The 12,341-nt window shown below is 35.8% G+C and overlaps 1 protein-coding gene across 1 annotated transcript; it reads left to right on the top strand.

Annotated features, from left to right (window-relative positions):
• The first annotated feature begins 627 nt into the window (after window positions 1–627).
• LOC141627870 (70 kDa peptidyl-prolyl isomerase-like) lies at window positions 628–1,233 on the top strand. The gene has a single exon (XM_074441076.1). It carries the CDS (start codon window positions 628–630, stop codon window positions 1,231–1,233), a length of 606 nt encoding a protein of 201 aa, XP_074297177.1.
• The last annotated feature ends 11,108 nt before the right edge of the window (window positions 1,234–12,341 follow it).

Here is a 12,341-nt window from a genome sequence, read left to right as displayed (position 1 = left end):
TCTCTTTTTTCCCTCTGTTTTTATCGCACTTTCTCTTTATTTTCGTCCTGAACATCAACTACTGGTGGTATTTAATCGTTTTTCGATCAAGTTCTTAAAATCGATTCCGCTATTTTGCCTTTGATTGACTGTTGTTCTGATTTTACCTTTCGATTAAACCATATGGCGGGTGTAATTAGTTCTCTTCAACCCATTTAGTCTTGCTCGCCGGCGTCTTTCGTGTGTCTTCAGCGATCTGATCGTTTTTTTGGTTTTCACCTAAAACGCTTCAGGTTTGATCCCCACTTTTGCAAGTTATTTTCTCGGTTTCATCTCTCGATTCTTGCTTTTGTTGGTTTCTCCATGGTTGGGGTTCTCACCTAAGCCCTAATCAACGTTTCTAGTGCCTTGTCTCTTCAACGGCCTGTGGTGGTCTTTTTGGCCTGTTTTTTCAAGGTGTTTTTGTTTCTTTTGACGTCTTTTGCTGGGACTTTGGTTTGTGTTGAGGACTACTGTTGTTTTCTTATCGTAGATTGGGGTTTAAAGGGTGATTGCTTCTTCTATGTCAGTATTGTAATTATCTCTTCTACTACCGTTCATCATAAATTTCTTGAAGCTTTTGCTTGTGCCCATGTTAGAGATGGGTTTATGGAGAATGATGGGGGTAGGATGTTAGGCTCCTTTATGAAATTACAGGAGTCAGCTCCGTTAATCTTAGCTGAGGTGAGGGAGCTTAAAGTTAAGGGGAACAATCTTTTTAGGCAAAATTATTTTGATAGTGCTGCAGCGTGTTATGATGAAGGTTGTAAATTGCTTAGTTTAAGTTTGGGAAATATTGGAGGTGAAGATATTCAATCATTATCTGACCTTGCTGTTTCCCTCATTTCTAATATGGCTGCTTGTGCCCTGAAACTTGAGGAATACAGGGCTATTTCGGATTTATGCTCCATGATTTTGGACTCATTTCCTCGTAATGTTAAGGCACGTTTTCGAAGGGCGGTTGCTTCTATAAAGTTGAAAAGGTTTTCGAAGGCTGAATTGGATTTGGTTGAGGCCTTAGCGGTTGAACCTAGTAATAAGGATGTGTTAAGGGAATTAGATGTGGTAAGAGGGCACCTTCTCATCAAGGAAAATGGTAAAAGAGTGTTGGAGGTTGCCACTAATGATTGTGTGGAGGGAAGTAATAAGAAGCATATCCATGTCTCGGCATCTAACATGGGTATAAAAGATAGTGAAGCGGGGTCACGGAGGTGATGGAAGATCAAAGTGATGTGAGTATGAAGGATAATGAGAGTGTGACTATGGAGGAGAAGGGGTTTCAGAGTTTTTGTGCTAAAAAGTCGATTCTTGAGTTCTCCAAAAAGGGATGTGGTAGTTCCCGTTTAAGGATCCCTGTGCAATCTTATAAAAAGTTGCTGGATGGTAAAAACATGAGTTTTTACCGCAAACGAGATTTGACAACTTTAACAATTCGGATCCTAACGAGTGAGGATACTAAGGAGAGTGACACTGTCAAAGAACGCTATAAGAAGAAGAAGAAACGAAGATGTCATAAAAGGTGGAAATCTAAGGCGATGGGGGAAATGAATGAAGACATAACTCCGTCCGATAATATCAATGTAAAACATGTCAATCCTAGCGTAAGTTCGAGCGCGTCTGATGCTGAGATTGGGACTTCAAGTGCATCTTTAACTTGTGACAATTTTTCTCCTCCTGATACTCATATTCACCATGATAACACAAAGGGTGTTGCTAGATATCCAAACGTCCCTGTTTGTCGCGTGAATGAAAAGGCTACTTCTTTTTACCTTCGAGCTCAGAATGACTCAAATGACCATGAACCCTTCACCTTTTCAGCTCGTCCTAAGAAGTGTAAGATTTAATCATCTGAAAAACCATCATGCGCCCAGATTACCCCAATATTTTGCAGGTACCCCTCTGCTCATCATGCGCGTGAGAAATGGAAAATGACTACTTCCAAGAAGAATCAAAGCCAAGGAGATGAATCTCCAAGACACAATTTATCTTCTTTCACAAAAAGTAGATCTCTCTTTCATAAACTTCTACGTCCTCGTGGCGTAAGTGTGTCTTGTCGCAGGTACTCCTCTGAAGCTCAGTTGAAAAAGAAGAGAAAAGAAATGTTCGCGCTAGTTGCCGCCGCCCCTGATCGCCGCGTTAAGAAACCTTGTTTGGTTGTTAACCCCAGTAGTTTAATTTCGTATTCAAATAATGTAATAATAAAATCCGACTGTGAGAGTCGGGTTTGTAGTGTGTAGGATAACTTTTTTACCGCTGTAAAAAAAAATATAAATAAATAAATAAAATACTAATTTAATCACTATAGGGCCTCTAAATAATATTTGGAACCGGACCTCCGAATTTCGTTGGACGGCCCCGGTGTTACGACATAAACTAACTAGTGTTACAACATAAAATAATTAGTGTTGTTTTTCGAAATGATTATTGTTGAGTAAGTCTCTTATAATACGGTTATATAATAAACATTACAAAACCATTTATAAGAGACCACGATGCCCCTATTAAGGATAATAGTGGTAATAGAAGTTATTTTAGGAGGATTATTAAGATAAAATGGTTTTACAAGAGAATTTGCCACTAGTGCGACTGTTTATAAAAACCAATGTTACTTTATAAAAGAACTTGTGTTACTACATAGGACAACCATTGTTACTTTACAAAATAACTAACCTCACTTTAGTATAACACAAATTCTCATTATAGACGGGAGATACCCGTCTATAGTTATAGACGGGTTAAATATCCACCCACTTTAAGAATAAGATAAATAACAAGTTACATGGTAGGGTCCAAAAATATCACCACTTTAAGTATATTTGACCCGTTTTTCACTATAGACGGGTATATTCATCTATAGTGAGACTAATTGTTAATATAAAACAACCCCGGTTCATAAATATCGACGACGTTTCACTAACAAACTAACTTTCCTCTCTAATTCAAAAAAACCCAAAAAATAAGAAACTTAACCACCAATTAACCACCACCACCACCAACACTTGATTCCTCCACACCACCACGCCGCCAGCATGCTGCCGCCAGCCGACCACGACCGCCACTGGTGCCACTACTTCCAACACCACCATAACAAGTTAGTCTCAATTTTTTTAAATTTTTTTTTTTTGTTAAAGTTAGCTAAATTCTTGTTAAATAATTGCTTTTAATTGATTGTTTCCCTTCCCCTTCCCTTATTATTGTTGTTAATTGATTATATGACTTTAATTTTGTTATTTAATTGAATTAGTTTATGTCTTAGGTTTTACTAATCTTAATTGAATTAGTTTTGAAATAGGTTAGTTTATCTTGTGAATTTGTTGTTAATTAGTTAGTATGATGTTAATTTTATTTTTGTTTGCAATTAGGTTGATGTTTTTTGTGAAATAGATTAGAAATTGACTCGATTTTTTGTGTTGTTAATGCGGTGTTGTTGTCGATTTGGGGAATACCATGGGGAAACGTTGGGATTGCTCGTTTGGCCATGGTCAAACATGGGGAAATCTCGTTTGGCCATGGTCAAACGTGGGGATTTTACGTTTGGCCATGGTCAAACGTGGGGAAATTTCGTTTGGCCATGGTCAAACGTTGGATCTCTTTGTTTGATCCATGGTCAAACGTTGAAATTCAACTTTCGTCCGTGGTAAGTTCAATTTTTTTTCTAAAAAAACCGTGTTTTTTGCTATTATTTGCGGGTTTTTTTTAAATTTTATAAGTTTTCTAGTCGATTAACGTGTTTTCTAACAACTTTTATTTTATTAATGCAGATGGGAGATCGAAATGAGAGAGGAAAGGTCATCATGCAAGCTCCGCCTCCGCCAAACGTACACGACCGTACCGATGGGCGGATTGTTACGATGTCGAAGCGTCGTTTGCGTGTTAAGAAGGCCCACCAACAACCACTGCCACTTCGAGAGACATCTCGCATGGTTATGAGGCCTACTCCCGGTCACGTCCGTAGTGATTCGGAGGAGGCGAGGTCACGGGAGGTTGTCGGTAGTTGCCGGCATGATAGAGAGTATGAGCCATCGGATGACGGTTCGGAGGAGGAGGAGGATGGAGAGTATCGGGTCCAAGCTAATAGAACCCGTCATCGCAGAGATTGTTGACTCAGAGGTTGGGACGGGATCATAGAGGACGCTATTCGAGTGTTAGAGAGACGTCCTCTAGCACGGATAGGTCGAGGAGGCCGAAGAGGGATACTTCTTGGATCCTGAGAGAGCCCGTTCCTGGTGGTCCTAGTAACATTGTCATCTTACGGAATTTTGGTGGACACGTTGCGTTCAACTGTTGATCGGACCCTAACCCGGAGATTATGAGGTCGCGGATCAAGCTCTACAAATGGCTGAAAGCTGCGAGGGAGATTAGGGAGATATGTCTCAGTGAGGCTGTTGCCGCTAGAGTAGAGGCGAGTGGGCTTGGGATTTTGAGTGAGTGTTTTACCACCGGTCTAGACGATAACCTCCTTAGTGCTTTTATCGAGAAGTGGCACCCGGATACTAACACTTTCCATATGCCTTTTGGAGAGATTAGTATCATGCTCCATGATGTCCAGCATATTCTAGGGATACCTGTTACTGGTGAGCGGGTGTGTGTGGACGGTTTGGCGAGGCTGATGACAGTGGTCTGAAGGGGGAAGATTGCGAGGTTTTATGGAGTTCCTGAGTCCGAGGTTGTACCACCACGCTATAAGAATGGCGGTTTAAATACATCAGACTTGAGGAATGTTGTTCACCTAGGGAACGAGCATGACTCGTTATGGGCTTACCTCTTGCTTTTACTGGGTCATACTCTTTTCATGGATAAGAGTGGTGATAGGGTGAATGCTCAGTTGTTGCCCTTGTTTGATAGTCTTGGTCGGGTTGGTTCCTATTCTTGGGGTGCCGCTTGTTTGGCTTACTTGTACCGACAGTTAGGGATAGCATCGCGCCGAGATAGTACTAGTGTTAGTGGGTGTCTACCGTTACTCCAGGCATGGATATACGAGTACTTTCCCCAGTTCCGACCCGGTGCTGGATTCTTTCTTGAGGACCGTCCTCTAGTCGAGGCTTGGGCCCGCTTGCCTCGGGCTAAGGACGATTCTCATATTTTGTGACGTGGTTGACTGAAGATCATTTGACAATAACAAAAAGGTTGAAGATAGCATGTGAAATTTCGGCTTCAACGACGTCTTCTCGGTGTCTCTCTCATGAATGCTTGCCAATTCTCAATGTTCTGTTGGTACAACGTATCTAGGTGAGCAACACTAGTGTAGACACCTCAAAGTTGTCTACTAGCCTTACGGGTACCCGATGATGAGGCTAAAATTTAATGACTAAATGGAAATTGACGATATTAAAATTAAAAGCTCTTTACGCTTGTTTCCTGAAAAATTACCTATAAATGGCCTAAAACCACTCATTATCTCTTTTATTTCACTTAATTCACATTGTTAATTAACGGCATAAAACCGTATATATAAATGAGGTCGCGCTTAAAATGACATATTATCTCAAATAAGCCTAATAATAAGAATTGAAAAGGGCAATCCACCTTTTTCATACAATGGCACATAGAACTTAGCATACTCATATCTAAGTACATGTTGTACGGTATGTTAACAATTAATAATAGGACGCATTGTGTAATAACTTATCGGATAGAATAGAACAAGGTAAGAATTGTACAAGAGTTGCACTATAACTCTGCAAGTCTAAGAAATGGACATGATTCGACGTTCAAAAAAATAAAGATTTCCCTGTTTCTCTGATCTTAATTTAGTGATTGAGTTTTAATAGGAATAGGAACACTAAAAAAGACACTTATAAATACATGTTCAGCAAGCTGGATACGAGGGACAGAAAAAATAGCTAGGGGACAAAAAATACAAACAGACGAGAAACTCACGGACGAGTTACATGAAATATACCGAGTCACTCATTGAAATATCCAGATCCAGAGATTTATACTCTTATATTCCGTCTCAAATATACTATCTCAGTTTCAAATCAAACCATCCACAAATAAATCGTCCCAGTTTTCATATAAGCGCATAAGAGCCGTTAATTTACGACGAAGTCGAAATTCATTAATAGTCAAACATTCAGATAGGCCTGAGGGTACCGACTTCAAATAAGTTTTTTTTACTTTATTCTTTTATTTATTTTCTTTATTTCTTTATTTATCGTATAATTATATATAAACTAACCTATTATTTTGTCCTTGTAAATAATTTGTATCTTTTTCGTATTCTTTTTTTAATTTCGTCAAATATATAATATTACAAATAAATAGGAGAGGCCGTCAGTTTGATGGGCGGTCCGGGTGCCTAACACCTTCCCTGGCCGTACCTTTACCCTGAATCCGCAATCTTTGGTTCAGACCGGAGTGACGGATCAGTCTTCATTCCAGGGATCAAAAGGGGGTTTTCCGTTAAACTAATTTTTTTATGTTTTTTATAAAAGCTACTGGCGACTTCATCCTTCCATATTTTTTTTTTTTAAATTGAGATTTTTTCAGGGATCTTACAGTGGCGACTCCACTGGGGACTTAATTAGTGAGTAAGATTTGAAATTTACTTGTAATATTATTATATTTGACCGCTTTTTTTTTTTTTGTGCTCGACTTTAAAAGTACTGCTCGGCTGCTCGCATGTTAGGTAGTGTTTTAACGTTAAAAAATTTATAAAAGAAAGCACTAATCTTTATTCATGTTGAGCTACTGTCATTCCGTATCAAATATTGCTTGTGTTGCATCTTCGTTTATTCCAATCTAAAGCAGGTATCTAGTGTCACATCTTTAAGTTGCGCACGAACTAATGTTTTGAATACTGGTTTTGTTCTTTTCGTTTATTTATTTATTTATTTTCTCGTAATTTCTAGTACAGATGTTTTTTTGAGTTCATCCAGATTCTATATCTATACCTTATAATAGGATATGGGTGTGACCCTATTTTCAGTGTGCTTGTAACCTTGGCTGACATCACTATTTACGGTACTGCCATTAGATTGTTCATTCAGTTGCGTTTTTGACTTTTCTTGTTATACTTCATACGTTCATGCCTCTCACTTCTGAAAATCATTTTTTACTTTTATTTCTCAATTTTCCTTCATCATCAGTCATCTAACTCACCTCCATTATACCTCTCTTTTGTTATCTTGTTCACACCACCATTAACAATTGCGCCGTTTTAGAGCCAACTCCAATTCGAAACTTGAGCCTCCACAATGATTTGTCAAAATGGCCACGCAAAGATGACTTCACTGCCGAGTCAAGTGCATTGCTATCCTTGAACTTGCCATGTTCCTTCGTTATTGCGGCGTGATCGATGATTTTCGAAGCTTGGCCATCCTGATGGTGCCCAAATACTCATACGCCTACATGGACGTGCCTTCCTAACACCATGTTTATCAAGCCACCACAGTACCACCACGAGGATGATGATCAACATGATAGTGCTCTTAGAGTTGGTGTTGGACATCCTTTATGACATTGTTTAAAATCAACTTGATTTTTTTTTGTTTGGGAAAGATTGGAGGTCTGGGATGTCGTTCTATCTCCCTCCATGTTTTCCTTCTCTTTTTAGTTTTATTCATTTCTTTCATTTTTCTTTTGAAAATAAGAAATGAATTTAATTTGATCTTTTTTTTTTTTTGAGAGGTTGTGGCGATTTTGATCTTCCTTTTGTGAAGGAATAGAATTCTTTAGTTATCTTGATCACGCCACCATTAACATCTTTCGATTTAATGCTCAAGAGTCAAGACTATTTTTGTCACAATGTTGTTACCTTTTGTAACCGCCAACCACCGTAGTACTACCTTACACAATTGATTCTCTTTATTGTTAATTAATGGGAATATTTCGATTTCTATTTATCTCCACTTTTCTCTGTTATGTATTTTCATGTTTACTGAAAATTGCTCCCCATATTATGATATATTAACATATTGCATCAGGTGATTTATTTATTTAAACCGGCAAGCGATTTTCTCTTAGGTGGGATTTGGTTTTGTTTGCTTGACGTCACTACGTAGATTGTGTGAGAGTTCATATTTTGATGGAATTTTGGTGGAGTTAATTAGTAAGCAAAATTGTGGTCGCAAGTCACAACTACAACTAACAGGTGTTCGAATAATTGCCCCAACTAAAACTCTATTGCTTTCCTTTCATATCTGATCGTTGTATTTTTTTTAAATCCGGTGAACTGTCTCAACTAAAACTCTAACAATTTTTCTTTTTTAGCATTTATTTTCTCTATTATGGTAAATAGATTTCGGTCTTCTTATTACCTGATGATGTTACTTTTTTTTATAAATTTACGCTTCAAATGTTCTTTTACAAATTTATGCTTCAAATGTTGCCTCACCTCAATATGGATAAATGAAAGATGGTTGTAATTTTTTGTAATGAATTTATCATTGGTGAAGACATGATCTTTGGACTATATAAATATCTAATCCTATCCTATTTATTAAAAGAATAACCATAGAACTGACGTATCAGCATGTGATTGAAAATTTATATTTTATAAAAGCATTTTTTATGTGCCCCACATTCATCCCTCACGTTCTATAGAACTATTTTGTTTGTAATTAGTCTGTTCAAAATTGGATACTATAAGGCTCAAGCTTAATTTAAAGAATCACAAATTCTCACTTTAAACGGACAATATCGGTTACACAATCCGTCTAAAGCTATAGGCGGACACTATCCGTCTAAAGCTATAGACGGATATTGCCCATGTCACAAAATGATAGTGGATATTGCAAGTGGGTGGGAAATGGATACCCCCCCCCCCTTTTATGAGATGGTCACTATCCGTCTACAGCTTTATACGAATATCCGTCTACAATGGGACGAATTGTTAAAGAATTTATATAAAAATGCTGATTTCTCCAGATTAAAAATACAATACCAAAAAAAATGTCGCACAATATTTACCAATGAATGTTAAATACATCAATTTTGACCTTAAAAAAATCCGATAATGCCATAAAACTTTCGAAATAGTAAGTAAATTATTTTGATACATTAGAAAAAGTAAGAGTTCACCTATTATTCAATTAACGACAAAATTAAAATAAATTTAATCTAATAAATGAAAACAAGATTATATTTTATTAAAGGCAAATTATTCAAATGTTTTATAAACAATATTTAAACCAAGATCACTTATTTTAAATGGAATACATTGAAAAAATTCAAGATAAATTTTACATAAACTTGAAACATTTATTATAGTCAGCATATCTATAAATTTGAAACTCTAAACAGCGGAATTACACGATTGTTCGCACCGAAATTATTTCAAAACACAATTTTTATATAAATTAGATCAGAGTTAGAATGAATCGACGGATGAGGCTGACCGAGGTGAAGGGAGAAGGAGATTGTGAATGGAGGGAGATTCAATGAGGTAGTGGACAAGGGGTTATATACTTATAGCATTATAGGCAGCGAGCAATTTTGCTGGACATTTATGGAGGTGGATAATAAGGGTGAGTGTAATTAGGTTAAAGTGAAATTGGAGTCTAAAGACTATTCTTAGTTTGGGCCGAGGAGCAATGGTCTTACGAAATACGCGTAGTACTTGATTTTAGATATTATCTTGGGTATACTCCGTATAGAGTATTATCGTAGCTTAATTCGAGTAATAATTTACCGTTAAGACTGTATTATCAGTCTTGAACTTAAGATAGGTTAAATACCACCCACATTGATATATAAGACAAACCTTTTATCTTTTCAAATGCATTCTACTTTTGTCTTATTAATCCCATATCCGCCTTGAATAGTTTTTTGTTTTTATTAGTTTAATTGATTTATTTGTCTAAAACATTGTCAAATTTTATTAGTTTAATTTAATTTATAATTAGTTGTTCAATTAACAATTTGTTGCTTCATTTTAGTTATTAGTAATTTGATCATAATGGGTTTAATTTTGAACATAATCATGTTTTATATCCTTAGTTATTAACTTATCGTTTAGTCATCGAGTCAAGCGGGCTAGCTATATTGGGTCGGTTTTTGGACCCTATACTTACATATAATTTCAGGTTTGAATCGATCGGGTCGTAGGGTAAAATTTACATGTTTTTTTTTGGTACGCAAAATTTACATGTGTTTTATTCCTGGAAAAAAAAAAGTTGGGTCGAGTGCACTCAATTATTTTCCTTTAATTAAAATAGTTTCGCAAAAAATAAAAAGGTAAACAAATCATTGAGGCGGAGGGAGTAGTTTATAGTTTAGAGTGTAACACGAAGTTTATTTTATTTTTGTATTTTCATATGTTAGCTTTGCTAGGATATATTTTCATGCGGAATATATTCTTAAAATCACTATATATCCTTGTTATTAGAGAAATCCTGCTTTAAGTCACTTTTCAATTTCACATCCAAAAAAATAACTTGCCTTAAGAATTCAATCTATTTGCCTTTATTGATTCGAGGAGATTATGTTTTTCATACAAGTTTTGGAATATTACACGGAGTAATCGTAATTGATTTACTCTATTAACAACAGGTTTGCTCCGCAATTGAAAATACTTTTTAAATTATAAGGAGTTTCTAAAATCAATGATACGATTCTACCAGTTTATAGTTCTCAACGATTTACATGATACCCTTAAAGTTTGACAAAATCGTCATGTTATTATGATGTTAATTCAAAAGCTCAATTAACATAGTTAAAATGAAACACCATATAAATGCATCACACACACAATAATTGTAATTGTATAATATATCCCTTATGTGTTTTAAAAATGTATAATTGTATTTATAAATAACGTAACGTTCTTGTATATTTTTTATATCAAATTTAAACAGTTTTCTATATTATTTAACCGATTAAACAACTTAAACAGTGGTTGTACAATCGTCCGCAACCACAACCGTTACAAATGAAAAACGTTGGATGTCGCGTGCGGAGCACGCGGTGTTCCAACTAGTATTATAAAAAAAAAAAAAAAAAAAAAAAAAAAAAGAGGTGTAGGCTCTCCGTAAGCCAATATTACGCCATCTTAATCTACCCTAATTCACCCTCGGTAAAGTACGTTGTATACCTAGAAGGTCCATTCGACCGACTAGGCCTTACACGTATTTTCCACCTCATGATGTCGTGTTTTGGCAATACAACTCGCTTGGTCCATATGACTGGGTGAGCACAAAAATGAAAGATACCCTTGTCTCATCGTGCGCTCGCACCGTAGATGTAATGGTATTTTAATGTCTTGAGTACCCAATTTTTCAACCCGTAAATCTAACCATAAAGCCCGTAGAACCCTTAATTAGGACTATTTATTGTTTATTTGTTTGTAATCTTGTAATTTATTTTTCCCCGTCCCATGACTCTAACGTCGTTGTTTGCGTCAAACTTAAATTTGTTTGTACACGTGTGTCATCTTTCGAAAGTGGCAGTGAGTAATATGTTCCATAGCATGAGCATACGCATTGGATATACTCCGTAGTAGCTTTTGCTTCACTTGGTCTTGCTAAAAATTAAATGCATCTATACTGATCTACATATTAATGATGATTAGACTAAACACGTTCACCATATGCACTAGCCAGCTAAGTAACACGTGTATGCATATCTTCAATCAAGTTAGTCATACAGAAAGGGTAATAGCGTAATAAAGTACTCTTTAATCTATACTCCGTATTAGTTTGTTTTCATAAGCATTGTCTTACCAATAGCTACGTAGTGACCAAACGATGTAACAAAATGACCGACTCTTAACTCTTAAGTCTCATATGCATAATTTTAAGCTTATCTAATCATTAGATGCATAACCACCTAGATTCTTAGTCTTTACATCACATATTGATGATTTTAATTTTTTTTATTTAAAATATGGGTTCTTTTTTAGGTGAAAGGTTAGAAATTCTCATTAAGTATGTAAACAAACTATTACAAACTACCCAATTAGGGTACAATTCATAAGATTAAGTGCAAAGACAGTTAATATGTTACTGCCTTGAACCAAGTCTCATCACTACTCTTTTTAATACACTAGTTTTACACCCGTGCAAACAATGCACGGGCTGGTTTTAGAAAAAGCAAGCAAAATATAGTATTTCTTACTCTCGTTTCTTTTATATATCGTTTGACAATATTTCACAACAATTAAGGAAGTGTTAGAAAACGCTTTTGAAGAATTAGAAAGCGGCCAGTTTTCAGCAATCAAATAGCTAAAAATACTTCTTTTTCCTAGTTATTAGTATTTAATTTTAAATTATAATATCCAAAATATGTTAATTAAGACGATTATTTATGGCGTAATATTTTCATGCAGTAACTCATAATAATAATAATAATAATAATAATAATAATAATAATAATAATAATAA

The sequence above is a fragment of the Silene latifolia genome, chromosome Y (assembly GCF_048544455.1).
Source record: "Silene latifolia isolate original U9 population chromosome Y, ASM4854445v1, whole genome shotgun sequence".
NCBI lineage: Eukaryota > Viridiplantae > Streptophyta > Magnoliopsida > Caryophyllales > Caryophyllaceae > Silene > Silene latifolia.
Note: the sequence above shows the minus strand (reverse complement) of the source record. Positions and strands in the feature narration are given on the sequence as shown.